This window comes from Heterodontus francisci, chromosome 1, assembly GCF_036365525.1.
Source record: "Heterodontus francisci isolate sHetFra1 chromosome 1, sHetFra1.hap1, whole genome shotgun sequence".
Lineage (NCBI taxonomy): Eukaryota > Metazoa > Chordata > Chondrichthyes > Heterodontiformes > Heterodontidae > Heterodontus > Heterodontus francisci.
In genome coordinates this window covers 211,794,827-211,821,559 of record NC_090371.1, presented here as the reverse complement: position 1 = coordinate 211,821,559, position 26,733 = coordinate 211,794,827, and the positions used below count along the sequence as shown (strand labels likewise).

The 26,733-nt window shown below is 41.8% G+C and overlaps 1 protein-coding gene across 3 annotated transcripts in view; it reads left to right on the top strand.

Annotated features, from left to right (window-relative positions):
- Nucleotides 1-26,733, top strand: part of arhgap10 (Rho GTPase activating protein 10) — a 270,345-nt gene that overhangs the window by 142,403 nt on the left and 101,209 nt on the right. For all 3 annotated transcript variants that reach the window (XM_068041246.1, XM_068041258.1, XM_068041249.1), the window contains 4 exons: nucleotides 2,650-2,760; nucleotides 10,394-10,498; nucleotides 15,634-15,763; nucleotides 21,753-21,859. In XM_068041246.1, the coding sequence (XP_067897347.1) occupies nucleotides 2,650-2,760; nucleotides 10,394-10,498; nucleotides 15,634-15,763; nucleotides 21,753-21,859 (453 nt within the window). The remainder of the gene's footprint in view (nucleotides 1-2,649; nucleotides 2,761-10,393; nucleotides 10,499-15,633; nucleotides 15,764-21,752; nucleotides 21,860-26,733) is intronic.

Here is a 26,733-nt window from a genome sequence, read left to right as displayed (position 1 = left end):
TTAGATTAGATTAGATTAGATTAAGTATTGACCAGGACACTGGGGACAGTTTCCCTGCTGTTCTGCAAAATACTGCCAAGGGATCTTTTACATTCTCCTGAAAAGCCAAATGAGACCTCTAGTCCACCATCACATCTGACAATGCAGCACTCCCTCAGTACCGTACTGGAGTGCCAGCTTATATTTTGCACTCAAATCTCTGGAGTGGGACCTGAACCCACAACGTTTTGATTCAGGCGAGAGTGTTACCCACTGAGCCACGGCTGGTACTATATAATTTAAAGAAGATTAAATTCTGGTCAATATTGAAATGAATGTGGTGTTGATGATTTATCATGCTTAGCAGATGCCAGGTAACATTTCCACTGTTTCAGTTGGGCTTATTGTTTGCTGGGTAGCCTTTTACATCTGCTGGAGTGAACCATCTTTAGTTGTGTGAACGAAGGGAAATAAACATTTGTTCAGTTAGTCATGAAATGATCACACTAACTGAATTCCAAAGTTGAATTGACTGCTTTGAGTTAATTAGTCAAATCACATAATTTGAACATTACAGGTCGCAGAATAATAATAAATACAAGTAAGCATACAATGATTGAAGGATTTTGAAAAGTACCCACGATGAAGTTGCATAACTAACAAGAAAACACCACTTAGGTACAAGAATATTAACACCAGATGTATTATATACTATTTGAGGGAACATGCAGACTGTAAAAACAAAAAAACTTGTATTCATGCTATTGCTCCTTTGTTTTGCTGAAGGCACTCTTGCCAGATAGTGAGTTTTGTGGTAGAATTCTTTTCAATTCCAAATTGTAGAGTGGTTTTATCAACGTTAAGGAGCATAGATTATAATCTAGTTATGGTTTATGTGCCTACGATTTTAGTGCAGTATAGTGGGAGTGTGATTGTTGCTTATCGTTAACACTGTCAAATTAATTGATCTAATACATTCTATGGTCTAGATAGTGTCACGGAACTGTTTTTTTTTTCTCCTCGGATTAATAACAATGTGTGCCTTTAAGACTCTGTTTGTTTGAAAACGGTGTGCCTTTAAGACTGAGCACAGGGTGCCAGCTGCACCTGTCCCGAGGCCACAGCAGGGGAGAGAGGTCACATGGTATAATGTTTCAATTTGACTGTAAAAACTGTCAAAAAATGACTGAAACCAGTTTTGAGAGACACCAGCGAAGTGTGCTACTGAAGAAAAGAGTTGTCCATTTCTCTCAGCAAAAATTCTACTGAGTTAACTGCCTAAGAAGGAAAAAACCCTTTGAAGTGACCATTTGTAGTACTGAAGTAAAGTTTGGACTGAGAGACTGTCGGTTTTAAAATTCAAGTAGACCTATTGCTGTGCTCATCGTTGAAAGAACTGTTTGATGCCTGCTGCAGCCGAAGTGTTTTGAATGCCTATCTACTAAGAGACTATATCACCAAATCCGCATGGAGATTTCAAGTGGCATTTGATTATTTTCACATTAGAATACCTTATCCATCAGGAGCGTAACCCACAAAGACTTATATACCAGTTATTTATTTATGCTTAAGAAACAGCTAAATTTTAAAACATCATTTTAAAAAAAGAAACCAGTTAACTGTGATTTTTGCGTGTACGTGTGTGAATGGGGCAGTTTGGTTAAAATAAGTTATAAGGTCTTTAGACATTTAAAATTTAGTTTTAATAAATAGTTAATTTTTTGGTGTCTAAAGATTCCTGGTTTGGTCTGTTTCATTCTAGGGGTTTACTAGAGGGTTTAACTTGGCTGTTTTCCAGTTGGGTGGGAAAACCTTAATAATATGCTGTGACATGTGGAGTGATGGGACTGAATTGACAGTACGTTGCTCCTGCCTTGGTGGTAACAATAGTCAGAGGGATGGAGCCACAAATATTAGGCAATGATTGAGCTTGTACAGAGTGCTAGTGTGCCTCCCCCTCACCACTCCCAAGTAGGGTGGTATGTACACATTTGATCATCATACCATGAGAAAGCTGTCCAGGCATTGGAAAATATTCACCAAAGGACAACAAAATTGAATGGTGGGATTACTCACCTAATTTATGAGGTGTGGCTGCAGAAACTGGGAATAATACCACTGGAGAAGTGAAGGATCAGGAGTGGTCTTATTGAAATGTTCAATATTATTAATTGTATAGATAAGACAAATGTGAAAATGTTTAATCAGCCTCAGATTTTATGACAAGAGAGCATGCTCTGAAATTTAGAAATGGAAGAGTGAAAACACAGTTTAGATTTAACTAGCAGGTGGTAAAGGTATGGAACGGGCTGCCAATGGAGGAGTTGGGGGTTGATTGCCTCAGTAAATTCAGGAGAGAATTGTACAGATATCGATTGAAACATTTCATATGGAAAGCTATAATGCATATTGTGAAATATATTTTTTAGGCATTGCAACCAGTCAAATAGACTGCACTGGTCTTTTCCTAAGTTCCTAATTGTTTCTGAATTACTGAATAAGTGTTACTCGTTTATAAACTTTCAGTTCAAAGTCTATTAATACTATACAGAAGTTGGAAGTATAGCTAGAGGCATTTCTAGTTTGAACATTTGTGATATTAAAAATAATTTCTTTATCATTCTATAATTCCATTAAAATAGAATCTCAAAGTATCTTTGTCCTTTTTAGGCAGATAATCAACTAGAGCAGATTCGGCAACACTACTATGAACTATCACTGGAGTATGTATGTAAGGTGCAAGAAATTCAAGAACGCAAGAAGTTTGAGTTTGTGGAGCCTGTAAGTAAAACAATCAAATATAGAGAAAATCTTCGATTATTTTCCACTATTTTTAACCCATGAAGTTACTGTCCACTTCTAGTGTGTTCCCTGTTCCCTAAAACTGTGGACATGGACCACCTTCAGTGTGTAAATTCACTTTGATTTGATTCTGGTTCCAATATGCGATCTAAATGGGGATTGTATTTTACTGAACTGAATGATGCATAATTGCAGCTATTAAAAAAATGATGGTTATGGCGATGAGCCTTACCCACTTAATGCCGCACTGACCTGCCTTCGTTGAAGGCTGACTGAACCAGTTGTTGTTTTGATATGTTTTAACAAAATATCTTTTTTGGTGATTCACAACTTTTTATGGGGCAGGCCCTGCCAAAATATTCCAACCCTTCAAACTAAGCTCCTGATGGTTGTAGGCTTGCAACAATAAAAAACATCCCTTTCTCTTCTCCTTTATTTCTGTTTCTCTTTTGATGATCTGATCATTTCTCCTATTGACTTTTTTTTTAACTCTCACGTGCAGTCTCTTTGTCTCCTCCACTTCCATTCTCTTTCCTCCAATTCTACTTCTCTATTTTATCCTCACTTTTGTTTTTTTCCTCTACTTTTATTTCTCATCCACATTTTCCTTTTTCTCCTCTTAAACTTCTCTTCTCCCCCTCCTCTTCTTACCTCTTTATCCTTTTGGCCTTTTGAACAGTTTTCTTTTCAATCTCCTTCAAACATCGGAGCTGGTGCTTGGGGATCAGTATCGGGAAGATTAAAGAACTAGACAGCCAAATATTTCAATTAGACAGAGAATGGGGAGTATGGTTTTGCTACAGATTTAGATGTGGAGCTTTCAAAGAGACATGAAGAAACAGGAAGTTGACAAACCAACTCTCATTAAATATTGATTGGCTCGGTCCTAGGCTGTGGTTATGCTAGTGAAAATGGTGAGTTCTGCCTGATGGCCACGATACCAGTACAGCTAGCGAAGATAGACTTTTGACCTAGAATTGCCCGTGCTGGGAGAAATGTTTGTTTCGAGGCTGTCTTTAGCTTGGTATTTTAAAACCTGAGCACGGTATTGGGTAACTGAAATGCTGATAGATTTGTAGATATCTCCTTTTGTAGCCTTTAATGACTCTGGCCATGCAGTGAGACTTACTTTCCCATTAGAATTTATGGTTCAACTGTAGGTTTGAGGACAAGAGCAATTTTTGCTCAGTATTACAGCTTATGGTTAAGGCTTGACTCTGTCTCTCGCCCAACATTTTAGCAAACCTAGCAAGTTTGAGCCTTAAGTTAGAGTTTAAAATTTTTATTTTAATATTTTAAGCTTGTTCCCGTTGTGCTTTTAACAAATACAATGCATTATTAAAAGACCTATAGAAGTGTTGGGGAATTGTTAGTGAGTCAGACTTTCTGTTAGCTACACTGGGCTGGATTTTACAGCCCCCCCCCCCCCCCCCCCCCGAAATCAGGGGTCATGGTAGGGAGGAGGTGCCCAGAAAATGCTTCCAGCAGAGGCCCACCACGGGCCTCGACTCTGGGAAGGCCTGGCCCTATGTTGACGGTGGCGAGGCCTCTTGGCAGCCCCCTGACATTAACAATGGAACCAACATTAACATAGTCAAAAAATGCAAATGAATGAAGTAAACTCTTACCCACTCTCGCCGTCCATTCCGTTGCCATATTGGTGGCAGCGGCCAGCACTCCTGCGCCTTCAGATCTCCATTCAGGACAGTGGTGGGGAGGGGGGAGCAGGTATGTATTTCAGTGTGGGGTGGGGAGGGGGGGTGGGTGCAGGTAAAACTATTCTGATTGGTGGAGGGAATGGTGGGACAGGGTTGAAAGTAAAAGTTAATGAACTTCGGTGGTGGGGGGGTGGAAGTCAGGTACACATAAGTACTTTGGGGGGGTGAGAGGTCAAGGAGTGAACTAAATGGATGTTGGGGTGGGGGGCATGGGAGAGGGGATAGAAACATTTCTTCAATTTTTAAAAATTAAATCTAAAGTGCATATTCCTTTTAAAATTTTAAATTAAATGTAAGGGCTGGAAGCACTTTAAAAGTGGCATCGTCACCTGTGCAGTGGCACTGGATGCCGTTGCCGGGGATGGACCATTGACCCTCTCCACGTCACCACATCATCGGTGGGGGGGGGGGGGTGGTGGAGGCCGTCCACCTGGTCATTTAAATGAGCTGCCATGTTTAATATCGCGGCAGCTCCGCGACGAGCGGTCTGCATGTGTGGACTGCCGTAGTTTACGGCCACCGCCAAGATAATGTAAAATCCAGGCTACTATGTCATTTCTATCAATACATCTGTCACTTCAGCTTACTTTCAAATACTTGGTCACTTTCTGCTCTGTTAAATGGGAAGTATTGTATGAAAATGCTGAGCTGTAGTCCTGTTTCAGGTGGTTACATAATGGCTTGTTACAACCTACAAGGATGTTTTGATCGATTTGGCAATCTTAGTATCTCCACTTCCTCAAAACCTCTTGCTTAACTTACATAGAACTGCATTGAGTATAAAAGAAAGACTTGTATTTATATTGTGCCTTTCACAACCTCAGGACACACCAAGTGGTTTACAGCCAATGAAACACTGTTGAAGTGTTGTCACTGTAGTAATGTAGGAAGCACGGCAGCCAATCTCTGCAAGGCAAGCTCCTACAAGCAGCAATGTGATAATGACCAGCTAATCTGTTTTCGTGATATTGATTGAGGGATAGATATTGGCCAGAACACCAGGGAAACTCCCCTGCTCTTTGAAATAGTGTCATGGGATCTTCTACGTCCACCTGAGAGGGCAGAAAGGGCCTCGATTTAACATCTCATCTGACAGACGGTACTTCCGACAATGCAGCACTCCCTCAGTACTGTACTGGAATGTCAGCCTAGATTCTTTGTGCTGAAAACTCTAGAGTGGGACTTGAAAACACAATCCTCTGAGGCTCGGCTCATTCAGCACAAGAGCAGGCCATTTGCCCAACCAGTCTGTGCTGGTGTCTATAATCACACAAATTGCCCCTCATTCCATCTACCTCATCTCAGCCTTTCAGCGTATCTTTATATTCCCTTTTCTCAACATTGGCTGTCCGCCAGTCCTCTGGTACTATCCTCTCTTAGTTTAGTTTAGTTTAGAGATACAGCACTGAAACAGGCCCTTCGGCCCACCGAGTCTGTGCTGACCATCAACCACCCATTTATACTAATCTTACACTAATCCCATATTCCTACCACATCCCCACCTATCTCTATATTTCCCTACCACCTACCTATACTAGGGGCAATTTATAATGGCCAATTTACCTATCAACCTGCAAGTCCTTTGGCTTGTGGGAGGAAACCGGAGCACCCGGTGGAAACCCACGCAGACACAGGGAGAACTTGCAAACTCCACACAGGCAGTACCCAGAATTGAACCCGGGTCGCTGGAGCTGTGAAGCTGCGGTGCTAACCACTGCGCCACTGTGCTGTCTTCTGTGGAACTGTTATATATAATTATTGTCCCTGCTCACTCCTCCCCAGTTTTTGAGTATATGTGGATGAATACCATCCAGGCTTAGGATTTCATTCTGTTTTAGTGTTGCTAGTATGTCAATTATTTTCTCCCTTTCTATCTCAACTGGATTATTGTTATTTTAAGCTTATCCTCTACTGAAGAGTCTATTTCGTTATCTTCTTCAGGAAAAGCTGAGGGAGTAGTTATTTAATATATCTGCCATCTCTCTTAGTGCCTGTGAGTTTATCTTGCTCATTCTGCAGTAACCCTGTCCCTACTTTTAATTGTCCTTTTATTATTTGTCATTAGAGCACTTGATTATGTTTTATACTCCTTGATAATTTGATTGCATAATTTCTCTTTGCTGTCCTGATGGTTTCTTTTAACTTCTGTCTTAAGTTCTTCACATCCCGCCTTTTATCCTCTCCTTTAATATTTAAGTATTTTTTTAGATTCATTTTCCCTGAATTAGTTTTTGGCTTTTAGTGGAATACATTTCTCTTGATCTCTGTTCATTAGCTTTTTAAATATTTCCCATTGTTTTTATATCTTTGTTTTTCAAGATTTTCTCCTCATTTACCTTCTTTCGTTCCATGTTCATTTCCTCAAACTTTGCTCTTTTCCAAACTATTACCTTTGTATTTTTTTTACTTGCTTCACTCTGGATACTAATCTTGAACCATACTATATTGTGATTACCTCTACTAAAATGCTGCCCTACAATTACTTCTCCTATTGCTTCTGGTTAATAACCATTTAAAAAATGCAGCAGTGATGCTTTTCTTGGATTTCTGAGATACTGAGTGTGAAAGGAGTCCCCTATACACTGTAAAAGCCTCTCCTTTTGCTGCTTCCTTCTGCCAGGGTATTTGAGGGAAGTTGAAATCTCCCACAATTATTGCATTATGCCTGCTACTCGGCTCGTAGCTTTACCTACATATTTCTTCCTCCAATTCCCTTCCGCTATTTATGCCCCCATTAAGGTGATGGATCCCTTCCTAATTTTTAACTTAATCCATATTGGTTCTGTCTGTTTTATTGCTGGTTACATCCATCTTGTCATACTGCCTAAATGCTTTTTTAAATTTCTTCATGGGATGTGAGCATTGCTGGGAAGTCCAGTATTACTTGCCCATCCCTAACAGCCCGCCTTCTTGAACTGCTGCAGTCCATGTGCGGTAGGTACACCTACAATGCTGTTAGAAAGGGAGTTCCAGGTTTTTGACCCAGCGACAGTGAAGGAATGGCGATCTAGTTCCAGGTCAGGATGATGTGTAGCTTGGAGGAGAACTTGCAGGTAGCGATGTTCTCATGCATCTGCTACCCTTGTCCTTCTAGGTGGTAGAGGTCACAGGTTTGGAAGGTGTTGTCGAATTCTGCTGCATGACCCACAGGCAAGTGACACTCCTGACTTGTGCCTTGTGGATGGTGGACAGGTTTTGGGGAGTCATGAGGTGAGTTACTCGACGCAGAATTCCCAGTCTCTGACCTGCTATTGTAGCCACAGTATTTACATGGCTGATCTAGTTAAGTTTCTAGTCAATGGTGACCCCCAGTATTTTGATGCTGGGAGATTCAGCGATGCTAATGTCGTTGAACGTCAAGGGGAGATGGTTAGATTCTTTCTTGTTGATGGTCATTGCCTGGCACTTCTGAGGCACAAATGTTCGTTGCCACTTATCAGCCCAAGCCTGAATGTTGTCTAGGTCTTGCTGCATGTGGGCACAGGCTGCGTCAGTATCTGAGGAGTTACAAACGCTGCTGAACACCGTGCAATCATCGGTGAACATCCCCACGTCTGACCTTATGATGGAGGGAAGCAGCTGAAGATTGTTGAGTGTAGGACACTACCCTAAAGAGCTCCTGCAGTGATCTCCCAGGCCTGAAATTATTGCTTACCAACAACTGCAACCATTTTCCTCGTACTAGGTATAAATCTAACCAGTGAAGAGTCTTCCCCTGACTCCCATTGACTTCAATTTTGCTCGGGCTCCTTGATGCCACACTCAGTCAAATGCTACCTTGATGTCAAGGGCAGTCATTCTCACCTCACCTCTAGAATTGAGCTCTTTTGTCCATGTTTGGATCAAGGCTTTGATGAGGTCTGGAGTTGAGCGCCCTTGGCGGAATCCAAACTGAGCATCGGTGAGCAGGTTATTGCTGAATAAGTGCTGCTTGATAGCACTGTCAATGACCCATTCCATCATTTTGCTGATGATTGAGAGGAGGCTGATGGGTGATTATTGGCCAGATTGGATTTGTCCTGCTTTTAGTGGACAGGTCATACCTGGGCACGTTTCTGGGTAGATGCCAGTGTTGCAGCTGTACTGGAACAACTTGGCTAGGGGCGTGGCGAGCTCTGGACCATAAATCTTAAGTACTTCAGGTCAGGTAGGATGTTATCAGGGCCCATAGCCTTTGCAGTATCTAGTGCCTTCAGTAGTTTCTTGATATCATGTGGAGTGACTCCAATTGGCTAAAGATTGGGGACCTCAGGAGGAGACCGAGATGGATCATCCACTCGGCACTTCTGGCTGAAGATGGTTGCAAATGTTTCAGTCTTTTCTTTTGCGCTGACTTGCTGGGCTCCCCCGTAATTAAGGATGGGGATGTTTGTGGAGCAGTTGCCTCCTGTTAGGTGCTTAATTGTCCACCACCATTCACGACTGGATATGGCAGGACTGCAGAACTTTGATCTGATCAATTGGTTGTGGGATCCTTTGCTCTGTATCTCATGCTGCATGCATGTAGTCCTGTGTTGTAGCTTCACCAGGCTGACATCTCATCTTTAGCTACACCTGATGCTGTTTCTGGCATGGATTCATATACTTGTTGAACCAGGGTTGATCCCCTGACTTGATGGTAATGGTAGAGTGGGGATTTGCTGGACTGTGAGATTACAGATTGCATTTGAATACAATTCTGTTGCTGCTGATGGCCCACAGCGCCTCATGGCTGCCCACTTTTGAGCTGCTAGATCTGTTCTGAATCTATCCCATTTAGCACGGTGGTAGTGTTACAAAACACGATGGATGGTATCCTCATTGTGAAGACGGAACTGTGCGGTGGTCACTCCTACCAATACTGTCATGGGCAGATGCATCTGCGACAGGTAGGTTGGTGAGGGCGAGGTCAAAGCTTTTCCCTCTTGTTGGTTCTCTCACCACCTGCCGCAGGCTCAGTATGGCAGATATGCCCTTCAGGACTTGGCCAACTTGGTCAGTGGTGGTGCCACCGAGCCACTCTTGGTGATGGACATTGAAGTCCCCCAGCAGAGTACATTCTATGCCCTTGCTACCCTCAGTGCCTATTCCAAGTGGTGTTAAACATGGAGAAATCTTGATTCAGCAGCTAAGGGCGGGTGGCAGGTGGTAATCAGCAAGAAGTTTCTTTGCTTGTGTTTAACCTGAGACGTCATTGCGGCCATAGTGAATGTTGAGGACTCTGAGGGCTACTCCCTCCTGACTGTATACTACTGTGCCACCACCTCTGATGGATCTGTCCTACCTGTTGGACCAGACATGCCCAGGGATGGTGATAGGAGGTGTCTGGGACATTGGCTGTAAGCTATGATTCAATGAGCATAACTCGGTCAGGCTGCTGCTGGGCTGGTCTGTGGGACAGTTCTCCCAGTTTTGGCACAAGACCCCAGATGTTAGAGAGGAGGATTTTGCAGGGTCGACTAGGCAGGGTATTCCTTTGTCATTTCTGGTGCCTAGGTTGATGACCGGTGGTAGGTCTGGATTTATTATATTTCGACTTTTCTGTAGCAGTTTAGTACAACTGAGTGGCTTGCTAGGCCATCTCAGGGGCACTTAAGAATCAACCACATTACTGTAGCTCTGGAGTTGCATGTAGGCCAGACCGGGTAAGGACAGCAGATTTCCTTCACTAAAGGGTGATCTGGTAGTTTCATGTTCACCATTACTGAGACTAGCTTTTTATTCCAGATTTATTAATTAATTGAATTTAAATTCAACCAGTTGCTGTTAGTCCAGGCCTCTGAATTACTAGCCTGTAACGTTATCACTATGCCACTGAACTTTTAAGTAATACAACTACTGCAACTCCCCTCCTGCATTTCATACTGAAATGTGTTATATCCAGTAAAAATGTAAACTTGTTTTTTCTCTTTCAGATGTTGTCTTTTTTTCAGATGCTTTTCACCTTTTATCATCAGGGATATGAGCTGGCCAAAGATTTTAACCACTACAAAACTACCCTACACCTCAACATACAAAATGTAAGCTTTATTTTTCAGAAAGCTGTGTATAAATTGGCCTCCATTGTATCTTTGCATTTTGGATCAAAATTGCTGTATATGTTTTCAAGAAATTGTGCCTGGCTTGATTCTTGTAGAGTTATTTGTTCCACTTTGAATATTCTTTTCTGATTTTTTTGGTGCTAAACACATGGCTGTTTTTTAATATGAGAGGGGAAACTAAACAATAGAAGACGTTAAACAGTTTTGGAACCGGGGGGATCTGTACCGATGGGACGGTCTCCACCTGAACCGATCTGGAACCAGTGTTCTAGCGAAACGGATAAATAGGGTGGTCTCTAGGACTTTAAACTAGTGACTCGGGGGGAAGGGAAAGGGAAAACGACAGGGAGTATGATGATAAATAAAATGGTAAGCAGCAGGTTAACATGTGTGCTGGAGGGTTTAAGTTCAAGGCAGACTATGAAAGAATCAGAAAGGAAGGATAACTCGGGAGTTATTAGAGATACCAGTGTTGTAGCTTAGATTAGATTAGAGATACAGCACTGAAACAGGCCCTTCGGCCCACCGAGTCTGTGCCGAACATCAACCACCCATTTATACTAATCCTACACTAATCCCATATTCCTACCAAACATCCCCACCTGTCCCTATATTTCCCTACCACCTACCTATACTAGTGACAATTTATAATGGCCAATTTACCTATCAACCTGCAAGTCTTTTGGCTTGTGGGAGGAAACCGGAGCACCCGGAGAAAACCCACGCAGACACAGGGAGAACTTGCAAACTCCACACAGGCAGTACCCGGAATCGAACCCGGGTCCCTGGAGCTGTGAGGCTGCGGTGCTAACCACTGCACCACTGTGCCGCCCAGATGTTGGAAATCATGAGGGTAAGAAAGCTAGCATAAAGGCACTTTACCTGAATGCTCGTAGCATTCGTAATAAGGTTGATGAGTTAACGGCACAAATCATCGCGAATGAATATGATTTGGTAGCCATTACGGAGTCATGGTTACAGGTTGGTCACGACTGGGAGTTAAATATCCAGGGGTACCAGACTATTCGGAAGGACAGACGGGAAGGTAAGGGAGGTGGTGTAGCTCTGATATTCAAGGACGACATCAGGGCGGTGCTGAGAGATGATATAGGTTCTATGGAGAATGAGGTTGAATCCATCTGGGTGGAAATTAGAAACTCTAAGAAGAAAAAGTCATTGATAGGCGTAGTCTATAGGCCACCAAATAATAACATCACATTGGGGCGGGCAATAAACAAAGAAATAACTAATGCCTGTAAAAATGGTACGGCAATTATCATGGGGGATTTTAATCTACATATAGATTGGTCGAACCAGCTCAGTCAGGGTAGCCTTGAGGGGAGGAGTTTGTTGAGTGTATCCGTGATAGTTTTCTTGAACAGTATGTAATGGAACCGACGAGGGAGCAAGCTATCCTAGATCTAGTCCTGTGTAATGAGACAGGAATAATTAATGACCTCATAGTTAGGGATCCTCTTGGAAGGAGTGATCACAGTATGGTTGAATTTAGAATACAGATGGAGAGTGTGAAGATAAAATCCAATACCAGGGTCCTGTACTTGAACAAGGGGGACTACAACAGAATGAGGGAGGACTTGGCTAGAGTAGACTGGAAACAAAGATTTTATGGTGGGACAGTTGACGAACAGTGGAGGACTTTCAAAGCAATTTTTCAAAGTGCTCAGCAAAAGTATATTCCAGTGAAAAGGAAGGACTGGAAGAAAAGGGGTAATCTGCCATGGGTGTCTAAGGAAATAAGGGAGGCTATCAAATTGAAAGAGAAGGCATACAAAGTGGCCAAAAACAGCATGAAACTAGAAGATTGGGAAAACTTTAAAGGTCAACAGAGAGCCACAAAAAGGGCTATAAAGAGAAGTAAGATGGAACATGAGAAAAAACTAGCACAGAATATAAAGACAGATAACAAAAGTTTCTATAAATATATAAAACGAAAAAGAGTGGCTCAAGTAAACGTTGGTCCTTTAGAGGATGAGAAGGGGAATTTAGTTATGGGATATGATGAAATGGCCGAGGCATTGAACAGGTATTTTGTATCGGTCTTCTCAGTGGAGGACATTAATAACATGCCAGTAATTGACAAAGAGACGAACGTAGGTGAGGACCTGGAAACAATCATTATTACGGAAGAGGTAGTGTTGGGCAAGCTAATGGAGCTAAGGATTGATAAGTCTCCTGGCCCTGATGGAATGCATCCTAGGGTACTAAAAGAGATGGCGGGAGAGATAGCAGGTGCACTGGCGATAATATTCCAAAATTCGCTGGACTCTGGGGTAGTCCCAGCAGATTGGAAAACAGCAGATGTGATGCCACTGTTTAAAAAGGGAGGTAGACAAAGGATGGGGAATTATAGCTTAACCTCTGTAGTGGGGAAGATGCTTGAGTCTATTATCAAGGAAGAAATAGCAGGGCATCTCGATAGAAATTGTCCCGTTGGGCAGACGCAGCATGGGTTCATGAAGGGCAGGTCGTGCTTGACAAATCTTCTGGAATTCTATGATGACATTACGAGCAAGGTGGACAATGGGGACCCAGTGGATGTGGTGTACCTAGATTTCCAAAAAGCCTTCGACAAGGTGCCGCACAAGAGGCTGCTGCATAAAATAAGGATGCATGGCGTTAGGGGTAAAGTATTAGCATGGATAGAGGATTGGTTGACTGACAGGAAGCAGAGAGTGGGGATAAATGAGTGCTATTCTGGTTGGCAATCAGTCACTAGTGGTGTGCCTCAGGGATCGGTGTTGGGTCCGCAATTATTTACAATTTACATAGATGATTTGGAGTTGGGGACCACTTGTAGGGTGTCAAAGTTTGCAGATGACACTAAGATGAGTGGCAGAGCAAAGTGTGCAGATGACTGTGAAACTTTGCAGAGGAACATAGATACATTGAGTGAGTGGGCAAAGGACTGGCAGATGGAATACAACGTTAATAAATGTGAAGTCATTCATTTCAGTAGGAGTAACAGGAAAAAGGATTATTACTTGAATGATAAAAAGTTGCAGCATGCTGCTATGCAGAGGGACCTGGGTGTCCTTGTGCATGAATCGCAGAAGGTTGGTCTGCAGGTACAGCAAGTAATTAGGAAAGCAAATGGAACTTTGTCCTTCATTGCTAAAGGGATTGAGTTTAAAAGCAGAGAGGTTATGTTGCAGCTCTATAAGGTACTGGTGAGGCTGCACCTGGAGTACTGTGTGCAGTTTTGGTCTCCTTACTTGAGAAAGGATGTACTGGCACTGGAGAGGGTGCAGAGGAGGTTCACTAGGTTGATTCCGGAGTTGAGGGGGTTGGCTTATGAGGAGAGACTGAGTAGATTGGGATTATATTCATTGGAATTCAGAAGAATGAGGGGGGATCTTATAGAAACACATAAAATCATGAAGGGAATAGATAAGATACAAGTGGAGAGTATGTTTCCACTGGCAGGTGAAGCTCAGACAAGAGGGCATAGCCTCAAGATTAGAGGGAGCAGATTTAGGACTGAATTAAGAAGGAACTTCTTCACCCAGAGGGTTGTTAATCTATGGAATTCCTTGCCCAGTGAAGTAGTTGACGCTTCTTCAGTAAACGTTTTTAAAGCTAAGGTAGATATCTTTTTGAATAATAAAGGAATTAAGGGATACGGTGAGAACGTGGGTAAGTGGATCTGAGTCCACGAAAAGATCAGCCATGATCTTATTGAATGGCGGAGCAAGCTCGAGGGGCCGGACAGCCTACTCCTGCTCCTACTTCTTATGATCTTGTGATCTAAACAATATCATTCAATTTCCCCAGCTCTCCCCCCATGCAGTGTAACCATTCGTTCCAGCTAAAAATTTGATGCGATCTATTCAACAATAACTTCTATTTATATAGTACATTTAACATAACAAAAGTCCCAAGGTGCTTAAATTCAGTATTTATTCACTATTTGGTGAATTTATTTATTTAAAAACACTCAAGCAATATAATTGAGCTGGGTGGACAGGTAGCCTTGGATTTTAAACCTACTCAGCCTTCTCAGAAAGACTTGAACACTTAAGATTTGTATAAAGCTTAGCATTGGGTTTCTGTAGTCAGATATACCCACAGGTATTACAAGTTACTCTGCTGCTGCCATCTCCTGTCCAAATAGTAATAAATCACTAACCAGATTTTGAAATATAATCTTTTTGGAAAAAAAAGCTCTTCCCTGATTTTTTTTAAACGTCATTCAAGGAAATGAAAAGGAAGAAATAAAGCATTTGCATTTATAATAACACCTTTCAAGTCCTCAGGATGTTGCAGAAGTGTTTTGCAGTCAACTAAGTACTTTTGAAATATAGGCCCTGATCTTGGCGTGCTGGTTACATAGTGGGGGTTGGTGGGTTGGGGGTGGGGGCTGCTGTTGGGAAACTGAGGAGGTCGGTTGTCCCTGCATGCTATGGCATTTTGACTCCACAACATATGTACATTTTCATCCTGTAGGTTCCCTGCCTGCAAGTCAGCCTGATTGACAGGCTTGGCTTTTAGTCAAGCGGGGAACACTCTGGAGCAAGCCACAGGAGCAGGAAGGGAGCCTGCAGCTGCTACAGAGAGCTGGGGATGGGATTGATCTCCAACCCCAGGGTGGGAGTCCGATCATTGACCTGGGGATTGGGGACGGAGGCATGGGTCTGATTGTTGGAGGAGCATTGGGGGCCTGGTGAAAACCCTTCTACTCTTCCTGACCCCCAAGAATGGCTGTAAAGGCACTTACCTTCTCCCCAAAGCTGTCCTTGCCTCTCTCAGCTGCCAGGTTACCCATGACCTGGAAAACCCAGCCAACCAGGGTTCAACCTACAAAGCAGGTTAAATCTGAGGCTGCCGCCTAGGAGTGGGGTCACAGCCAGTCCCTTGTCCTACTGCCATTAAACTTTGAAGTGGGCGAGTTGGGTTCGGGTTTGAGATTTTTAAAGTTTTAAAATTTAACCTGACCCCAACTTAGCTGTTTTTGGGGTTTAAGATTTAATCCATTCGTACTGTTATAGGAAATACCACAACAAGTTGCCACAAATAGCAATGAGATAATAACTAATAAATGTTGATGCTTATCACTGAGTGTTTGAGCAAATACTTTACATTATTCTGTATTACAGGCAAGAAATCGATTTGAGGGTGCAAGGTCAGAAGTGGAGGAACTGATGAATAAGATTAAGAAGAACCCTCATGAGCTGACAAGAACAACCCCATTTACGACGGAGGGTTACCTTTATTTACATGAGAAAAGTATGTACGTTTGTTCAGATGGCTCTCAATCTTTTAGTATTGTTACGGTCAATTGAGGAGGGGTTGAAGGGCTTCCCTCTTTTCCCTCTCCTTATTTGACCACAGCAGGTTTAATTCTTTCTTAAAGTGGATCTACTGGCCAATTCAGTAGGTGTTTGATTACTTACTTGCTGTGATCATAACACAAACCAATTGGACAGTTTTTCTTGAGTTTAACAAAGAAAGAGGTTAACTTTATTGTACCTAAACCGAACTAATGAAAATAATAAAACTACGCGCCAACTTTCACTCTCTCTCTCTCTCACACACACACACACACACACACACACACACACACACACACACACACTCTCTCTCTTAGGAGGAGCCCCCACTTAGGTCTGCACATGTCAGAGTCCAGAAGCTTCTCCTCTCTGCTGCAGAAAGACATAAGCTTAAAACCACAGATAGGGAGGGGCTTGTCACATGACAGTTACTCAGTGTTCAAACGTAGCAGTTAGTAATATTTCTCCTTGCTAAAAGAACAAGTAGTTCCCTCAAACTCCCTGTGTCTTGATTCTTGCTGGGATATGAACAGACATTTCATCTCCCTCCTCACAAGCCGTGCAGTGTAGGATATGGTGTTGCAAATTAGGTAGCCATCTTCAGCTGCCAAACGAGTTATCTTCTGTTTTTTTTTAATGTCCTTTTGAAAAAAAATTAATTCAGATCTCCAGTCAGTGGATTCAAGAAAATTATCATTCAAAAATGCAAGTTGTCGTGATAGTAAGGTAGATTTCATCCAAAGTAAGCAGTTTACAATTGAATAACAATGATAGAAGCTGTAAAAAAAAGTATACAAGGCTTTGACTCCCTGCATATTTGACCAGTTTCTTATCTCCTCAGCACTTGAAATAGTTTGGTAGAGTCCACAGTGGTCCAAATTAATAGGTTAATAGGTAAATTGGCCATTATAAATTGCCCCTAGTATAGGTAGGTGGTAGGGGAATAGAGGGACAGGTGGGGATGTGTTAGGAATATGGGATTAGTGCAGGATTAGTATAAATGGGTGGTTGATGGTCGGCACAGACTCGGTGGGCCGAAGGGCCTGTTTCCGTGCTGTATCGCTAAATAAATAAATAAATTGGAAACAGGTTTTTGCTGCCACAAGCTTTATTGATTAAGAGATACGGACATTTTCCAAACTTTGGTCTTGGGGATCATAAAACTAACTTTAAAAAAATGTTCTTCTCTTTTTACACTAAAATAAAATTGAAGGAAATAAGAACATAAGAAATAGGAGCAGGGATGGGCCATAAGGCCCTTCAAGCTGCTCCACCATCATGAATGATCTACCTCAATTCCACCTTCCTGCACTATCTTCATATCCATTGATTCCCTTAGTATTCATTGAGCTGTTACTGTAGGTCTTGAATATACTCAATGACTGAGCATTCACAGCTCTCTGGGGTAGAACATTTCGAAATTTCACAAGAAAGTTTTCCTCATCTCCGTTCTAGCAGGTTGGCCCCCAGTTCTGAGGCTGTGATCCCCTAGTTCTCGACTGTCCAGCCAGAGGAAAATCCTCCCAGCGACTACCCTGTTAAAGCCCCTTAAGGATTTTGTTTGTTTCAGTGAGATCACCTCTCATTCTTCTAAACTCCAGAGAATTTATGCCTAGTCTACTCAATATCTCCTCATAGAAGAATCATCTCATCCCAGGAATCAGAAAGTAAGCTTGCGTTGCACTTCCTCTAAGGCAAGTATATCCTTCCTTCGGTAAGGAGACCAAAACTGTCCATTGTACTCTTGGTGTGATCTCACCAATGTACTATATAGTTGTGGTAAGACTTCTTTTCTCTTATACTCTAATCCCTTTGTAATAAAGACAAACATACCATTTATTTACCTAATTGCTTGCTGTACCTGTATGTTAGCTTTCTGTGATTCATGTACAAGTACATCCATATCCTTCTGAGTACCAATATTTCCCAGTGTCTCACCATTTAAAAAATATACTGCTTTTCTATTTTTCCGACCAAAGTGGATAATTTCACACTTCTCCATATCATATTCCATCTACCATGTTCTAGCCCACTCAATTAACCTGTTTAAATCTTCTTGCAGCCTCCTTGTGTCCTTCTCACAGCTTGCATCTCCATGTAACTTTTAATCATTATCAAACTTGGATACAGTAAACATTTAAGTCATTGGTATAGATTGTAAATAGCTGAGGCTCAAGCACTGATCCTTGTCGTACCCCACCAGTTACAGCCTGCCAACCCAAAGATGACCTGTTTATTCCAATTATTTTGTGGCCATTAACCAATCCTCTCATTTTAATATATTTCCCCAATCCCATGAGTCCTAATTTTGTATAATGACGTCTTGTTTGGCATCTTAACAAATGTTTTTCGAAAATCCGAAAACACTGCACCCCACTTATCCACCCTGCTAGTTACAATCTCAAAGAACTCTATCAAATTTGTCAAACAAAATTTCCCATTCGCAAATCCATGCTGACACTGACCAATCATGTTATGTTTTTCTAAGTGCACTGTTATCACGTACCCAAAAATAGTTTGTAGCATTTTCCCTACTAATGATGTCAAGCTAACTGGCCTATAATTCTCTGTTTTCTTTCTCCCTCCTTTCATGAATGGCAGGGTTACATTTGCTACTTTCCAATCCATGATGACTGTTCTAGATTCTAGGGAATTCTGAAAAATCAAAACAATGCATCCACTATCTCTGTAACCGCCTCTTTTAAAACCCTAGGATGAAGGCCATCGGATCCAGGAGATTTGTCGGCTTTTAGACCCATTGATTTATCCAGTACTGTATGCTAATTTCTCTAAGTTCCTCATTCTCAGCAGACCCTTGGTTCCCCATTATTTCGGAATGATTTTTTTGTGTATTCTACTGTGAAGTCAGATACAAAGTTTTTGTTTAGTGTCCCCACCATTTCTTTATTTCTCATTATAACTTCCCCTGTTTCTACTCGAAGGGACTCATGTTTACTTTTGTTAATCTCTTCCTTTTTACATACATATAGAAGCTTTTACAATTTATTTTATGTCTCTTCCCAGTTTACTCTCATTCTAATTTTCTTTCTTTATCAATTTCTTGGTCATCCTTTGCTGAATGCTAAAATCCTCCCAATCATCAAGCTTATTGCTCTTTTGGCAATATTATAAGCCTCTTCCTTTAATCCAATACTGTGTTTAACTTCTATTGTTTGCCGTGGTTGGACCACCCTTTCCTGTGTGGTTTTTATTCATTAAGGGACTATATATTTGTTGTGTATTATGAACAAATTCTTTAAATGTTTGCAATTGCTTGTCTATCGTCATATCTTTTAATTTAGTTTCTCAATCTACCTTAGCAACACACCCCTCTTACCTACATAATTTGCTTTGTTCAGATTTAAGACCCTAGTTTCGTACTTAACTAAATCACTCTCAAACCCATTATCAAATTCAATATATTATGATCGCTCTTCCCCAGAGGCACCCTTTCTATAAGGTTATTAGTTAACACTGTTTCTTTGCACAATATTAAATCTGAGATAGCCTGTCCTCTACTTGGTTCCTTGACTAATCTAGAAATCTATCTTGATTTCATTCCATGAAATTGTCTTCCATGCTAATTTGCAAATTTGGTTTGCCTAGTCTTTATGAAGATTAAGTCCTCCAGAATTACCCTTGTTACATTGCACTCCTAATTTTCTGATTTATACTCTGCCTGACACTATAACTACTGGGGGTCTTTAAAATTCTCCCACCAATGTTTTCTGCCTTGTTGTTTCTTAGCTCTGAAAATCAAGCTGTCGGAGCTAAAACCCTTTCTATCTACTGGCTTTATCGCATCCTTTATTATCAAGGCTACCCCTCCTCCTTTTCTATTTTGCCTCTTCTAAAAGTCAAGTATCCTGGAATATTTAGCTCCCAACCTTGATCATTCTGCAACCATGTCTCCATCGTGGTTATTAGATCAAACCCATTTATTTCTATTTGTGCTATTAATTCAACTATCTTATTGTGAATGCTATACAATACAGATATAGTGCCATAAGCTTTAACTTCTTTCTATTTTCCCCTGATATCATTTTAGTAACTAATGCCCTATTACCTCTTTTAAGCTCTCTGTCCCTTCCTGATCCACACTGCTTATTTTTACCCAAATCATTACTCTGCTGCACAGTCTTGATATTACTCTTAGTACTTTTAAATTGACCCTTTCCTGAATCCTCTCATGTCCCCACCCCACCAACTTCATTATTTCAAAGCCCTATCTACCACCCTAGTTGTTTGATTTGTTAGGACACCAGTCCCAGCCTGGGTTAAGTGGAGACTATCCCGAAAGAACAGTGCCCTCTTTCCCCACTGCAGATTCAAATAGTTGAATTAATAGTGGATAGAAATAAGTAGGTTTAATCTAAACCATCACGGAAACGTGGTTGCAGAATGACCGAGTTTGGGGACTAAATATTACAGGATACTTGACTTTTAGAAGAGGTGAGCAAAATGGAAAAGGAGGGCAGGTTAGCCCTGATAATAAAGGATGGGATAAAGACAGTAGAAAGAAAGGATCTTTAATTTGGAAAATCAAGATGTGCCCATGCACCAAAACCCACGCCTTCCACACCACTCTTTTAGCCATGCCTTTAACCTCTAATCTGTTTGTCCTTGTCCTGATTTGCATATGCCTCACGTAAAACTCCAGAGAGTACCTGTAAGGTTCTGCATTTTAATTTTGACCCTGTCTTCTCAAACTTTGTCAACAATACCTCATTCCTAGGTCTGCCTATGTCATGGTTCCTTCGTGGACCACAACAATTGGATTCTCCCCCCACATCCCCCAATCCAAATCCTCTTCTAGCTGTGAGAAAATGGAGTATACAACCTTTGGAACTCACAATCATGGTTGCAGAGAACAGTATCACTCTCTCTGACTATACTGCCCCCAATTAGTACCACATTCCTTTTCACTGCCCCCACTTGAATGGTCTCCTGTACCATGACGTGTTTGATCATCCACCCTGCAGACTTTGCTCTCATCCACACACAGGCAGCAAAAATCTTGTTTATGTTGGATAAGGGCACAGGCTGAGGCTCCTCCTGCATTGCACCTGGGTTTCCCCTACCTGCTGGACTCGTAGTCACACCCTCCTATCCCTGAGCAGTAACCAGACCTAACGATTTCCTAACACAAGGGGTGTGACCACCTTCTATATCAAACTTGCCCCCCTCGCTGATGCCCCGCAATGTCTGCACCTCAGACTCCAGCTCAACACTCTGAGCTGAAGTTCCTCAAGATGCTCAGTGCACTTGGTGCAGATGTGGTTGAGATCGCAATGTTCTCCACAAACTCCCATGTGCTGCAGATGGAGAACGCAATCTGCACTGCCATTCCAAATGATTGGGGCAGGATGGTAATTGGATCCTCAAAAACCTGGATAAACTTGGTGGCGGGGGGGGGAAATCAGTAGAAATTTTTTTTTAGTTTGAATATTTATAAAACTCAAGACAACAAGCTGGGGACTTAAAAATATAAGGCCAGTTAAGCTTAGGCCAACCTTAGTTTACAGATGCCAGAACTGCATGTATAAAATACTGTATGTTGATGTCCTGGATGTGATGCACGTGCATCTCCAGACCTGGTTTTTGGTGAAGGGAAAAATCAATTTTTTAATCAATTGACCTATGGGGAAAAATTCTCAAGAGTATGTTGGTGGAAATCAGTGAAAACGGTTCCTGATGAATCCTGTTTGTTTGTCAGATAGCTGCTATGCATTGCGCTTTGTGCCTTCAGTCGCATGTAAGGTTGGCTTCTAGAGCAATCCAATTCTGTGTGATCGCTGCATATTCAATTGTCGTAACTCAAAATGAACATGAACAACATTTCTAACAGTGTGTATTAACTCGGTGATTGAAAGTAACTGCTTTATTTAGTGTGGTAAATCTTTTGGTGAATATTCTAAGGCATCTGAATGCTTTGCATGTTCTAGGAACGGGTCCTTTTGGCTCAAGTTGGGTGAAACATTACTGCTCGTATAAAAAAGAGACAAAGAAGTTTACCTTGGTGCAGTTTGATCAGAGGTCAGGTGGGAAAATTGTAAGTATTTAAATTAAAATTGTTTGTAAATCTTTTATATATACGCAATAGAGGCATCTGCCAGTGTTCTTCATCTGTTGTCTCCAAAATGGACTGCAATGATAAAGCTTCAAGTTTGAAGGATGATTGAGATACTACACTGTGAACTTGTTCGTAAATGCTCTGATAGTTATTTTCTTTATATTCCCAATCTTCACAAACTACAGGAGTGCAGTTTAGCTTGATGCATCTTGGGGAAACTATGTGCTGAGGATGCACAACAAAGATGTTGCAGATAGATGATAAAACACGTTGTCCCCTAGCCAAGTGTCATACAAAGCCCTAGGTCCTGTGCCATTGTGGCAGTTCATTTTACCCCACTAAAATTATTTGGTCTTTGCTGTCAGTACATATTTATTTCTGCATCTCTTTAGGAGTAATTTGGATTAGACATAGTATTAAACATTCTGTTTAATTCAGCCTGTTTGAGATTATGTGTGTCCTCCCCTCTCCCCCTCCTCCCCAACATGTTCCCAGGATCTTATGTTGCCAATGTAACTGAATGACAAAATGCCAGAAATTATGGTCCCAGTTCAACCTTTTAAGCGCCAACAGTAACCAAAAAAGTCTTGGGGACACTGCTGGGGAATGGAGAAAGCTAGGATTGGGACTTGAACAGAGAAACTGATGAATGAGGATGAAATATTTCACTTCACAATACTGATACCTCTATTCGAACGTAAATTCATAGAATCGTAGAATGGTTACAGCACAGAAGGAGGCCATTTGGCTTGTCATGTCCGTGCCAGCTCTCTGCAAGAGCAATCCATCTAGTCACACTCCCAGCTTTTTCCCTTCAGTGCTGCAATATTTTTCTTCAGATAGTTATCCAGTTCGCTTTTGAATGCCTTGATTGAACCTGCCTCCACCACACTGTCAGGCAGTGCATTCCAGATCCTAACCACTTGCTGCGTTTAAAAAAAAAAAAAGTTTTTCCTCATGTCACTGTTGCTTTTTTTGCCAGTCACCTTATATCAGTGTCCTCTGGTTCTCAACCCTTCTGCCAACAGGAAGAGTTTCTTCCTATCTACTCTGTCCATGATTTTGAACACCTGTATCAAAACTTCTCTTAATCTTCTCCAAGGAGAACAGCCCCAGCTTCTCCAGTCTGTTCACGTAACTGAAGTTCCTGAACCCTGGAACCATTCTCGTGAATACTTACTGCACCCTCTTCACATCCTTCCTGAAGTGTGGTCCCCAGAATTGAACATGATACTCCAGTTGAGGCCGAACCAGTGTTTTATACAGGTTCATTATAACTGCCTTGCTTTTGTACTCTACTGTCTTCCCCTGTTTATAAAGCCCAGGATCCCGTAAGCATTATTAACTGCTTTCACAACCTGCCCTACCACCTTCAATGATTTGTGCACATGTACCCCTAGGTCCTTTTGTTCCTGCGCCCCCTTTAGAATTGTACCTTTTATTTCATATTGCCTCTCCTTGTTCTTCCTGCCAAGGTGAATCGCTTCACACTTCTCTGCATTCAATTTTATCTGCCATTTGTCCACCCCTTCTACCAGTCTGTCAATGTCGTCTTGAAATTTATCACTATCCTCTTCACAATTCACAATACTTCCAAGTTTTGTGTCATCTGCAAATGTGTCCTGTACACCCAAGTTAAGGTCATTAATATAGATCAAGAAAAGTAGTGGTCCTAACACCGACCCCTGGGGGACCTCACCATGCATCTTCCTCCAACAACCGTTCGCCATTACTCTTTGTTTCCTGTCACTCAGCCAACTTTGTATCCATGCTGCTACTGTCCCTTTTATTACACCGGCTTTAACTTTGCTGGCAAGCCTGTTTTGTGGCACTTTATCAAATGCCTTTTGAAAGTCCATATACACTGCATCAACTACATTACCCTCATCAACTCTCTCTATTACATCATCAAAAAACTCAAGCAGGTTAGTTAAACACAGTTTTAATTACAAATCTATGCTGCCTTTCCTTAATTAATCCACATTTGTTCAAGTGACAATTTTGTCCCGAATATTGTTTCTGAAAGATTTCCTACCACTGAGGTTAAACTGACTGGCCTTTAGTTGCTGGGCTTATCCTTGTACCGTCTTTGAAAACAAAGGTCTAACATTTGCAATTCTCCAGTCAGCTGACACCAACCCTGTGTCAAAGGAAGATTGGAAGATTATGGCCAGTGCTTCTGTATCCTTGGATGCATCTCATCCGGTCCTGGTGCCTTATCAACTTTAGTATATCCAGCCTATCTAATACCTCCTCTTTATCAATTTTAGCCCATCCAGTGTTTCAACCATCTCCTCTTTCTCTATGACTTGGGCAGTATCTTCTTCCTTGGTCAAGACGGATGCGATGTACTCATTTAGTACCTCAGCCATGCCTTCTGCCTCCATGCGTAGATCCCCTTCTTGGTCCCTAATCGGCCCCACTCCTCCTTTTACCACCCTTTTATATTTATATGCCTGTAGAAGACTTTTGTATTCCCTTTTATGTTAGGTGCCAGTCTCTTCTCATACTCTCTCTCTGCTTTTTTTCACTTCCTCTCTGAACTTTCTATATTCAGCCTGGTTCTCAATTGTATTATGTACCTGACATCTGTCATATGCACCCTTTCTCTGCTTCATATTTCTATCTGTTTTTTCATCCAGGGAGCTCTGGATTTGTTTGTCCTACCTTTCCCCATTGTGGGAATCTATCTTGACTGCACCCGAACTATCTCCTCTTTAAAGGCAGCCCAATGCTGTATTATAGAATTGCCTGACAATCCGATTCCAATTTACCTGAGCCCTCCCACAATTAATTAATTTTACTCTGGATTACTCCTCCTCCTTTCCCATAGCCAACCTAAACCTTATACTATGATCGCTGTCCCCTAAATGTTCTGACAACTGATCCACTTGCCCCACCTCATTCCCCAGAACCAGATCTAGCAATGCCTCCTATCTCGTTGGGCCAGAAACGTACTGATCTAGAAAATTTTCCTGAACGCACTTCATAAACTCTTCCTCTTCTCTGCCCTTTACTCTATTCCTATCCTAGTCTATATTGGGATAATTAAATTACCCCATTATAACTACTCTATAATTATTGCTTCTTTCAGGAATTTCCTTGCAAATTTGTTCTTCTATATCTTTCCCACTAGCTGGTGGTCTATAGAATACACCCAGCATTGTTTCTTAACTCTAACCAAATAGATTCTGTCCTTGACTCATTTAGGACATCCTCTCTTTCCAGCACTGTAATGTTCTCCTTAATCAATATAGCTACCCCTCCTCCTTCCATTGCTTCTCTATCTTTCCTGAACACCTTGTATCCAGGAATATTTAATACCCAGTCCTGCCCTTTATTTAGCCAGGTCTCCATTATCGCCAGTGTCATATTCCCATGTGGTAACCTGCGCCTGCCACTCACCAATCTTATTTACCACACTCCTCGCATTCACATACACTCATGATAAACCTAATTTAACCCTCATTACATTCCCTCTTACTCAGACCTCATCTAATACCTTACTATTTCCTACTCTAGTGCTATCTTGACTCTCCCAATTTTCTGTGCACTTTGTTTTTCCTCTCTCAATTTTATCTCCTGGTTCCACACCCCTACCAAGTTAGTTTAAACCCTCCCCAATAGCACAATAGCAAATTTTCCCACAAGGTCGTTGTTCCCAGCTCTGTTCAGGTGCAACCTGTCCATCCTGTACAGCTCCCATCTCCCCCAGAAAAGGTCCCAATGTCCCCGGAATCTAAAGCCCTCCGTCCTGCACCATCTCTCCAGCCATGCATTCATCTGCTCTGTCCTCCTGTTTCTACTACTCACTAGCACATGGCACCAGAAGCAATCTGGAGATTACTACCTTTTGAGGTCCTGCTTGCTAGTTTCTCTCCTAGCTGCATAAACTCTGCCTACAGGACCTCATCCCTCTTTCTCCCTATGTGGTTGGTACTGATATGCACCACAACCATTGGCTATTCATCCTTCCCCCTCAGCCCTCTGCAGCCACTCAGTGACATTCTTTACCCTGACACCAGCGAGGCAATATACCACCCTGAATTCATGGCTGCAGCTGCAGAAACACCTGTTGTATCCCTTATCACTGTTGATTTCCCAATCTTCCTCCTAGAACTGAATACTAGTTGGAGAGGGGGATGCAGTCAGGGGACTCCTGCACTACTTGCCTGGTCCTCCTTGACTGCCTGGCAGTCATCCATTCCCTCTATTTCTGCATACCCTTAAACTGAGGGGTGACCACGTCTATAAACATGTTATCCACGAAACCCAGCTTTGCAGATGTACCGCAGTGACACCAGTGCTCCGGAACCTGGAGCTCAAAGTTGCTGCAGCTGACAACACATCTGTACATTTGGTTATCCAAGATACGAGAAGTGTCCTGGAGTTCCCATGTGGAACAGGGTGCACACTCCACAGGACTGAGGGGCCCTGCCATGCCTCTATTTATTATTGGTCTATTAAACTTGCTGCTTAAATTGACGAAGTCTCATCAGCGACTCATGGATCACCTGCTTCCCTTGTGCTGACATCACTTTATTTTATAGGGAGGTTAACTGAAATGTTTTTACTTAACTCTTGTTATCTAAAAACTTTAAATTTTAATTTACTGAAAAATTCAGTACCCTTTAGTGTTACTGTACCGTGTTATTTAATTTTAACTTTATCCCTTAAATCTGATTGCCCACTGATTTTAATTATATGATTAAATCCAATTTGATTTTTAAAAGTTTTTTATGCTAATTAATCGATCAAGTCTTACTTTATAGTTGATTAATTTAGATTGAATTACAGGCTTACTGGTATACTCACCTCACTTGATTCCTTGTCCTGTGATGTCGCTTCTCGAT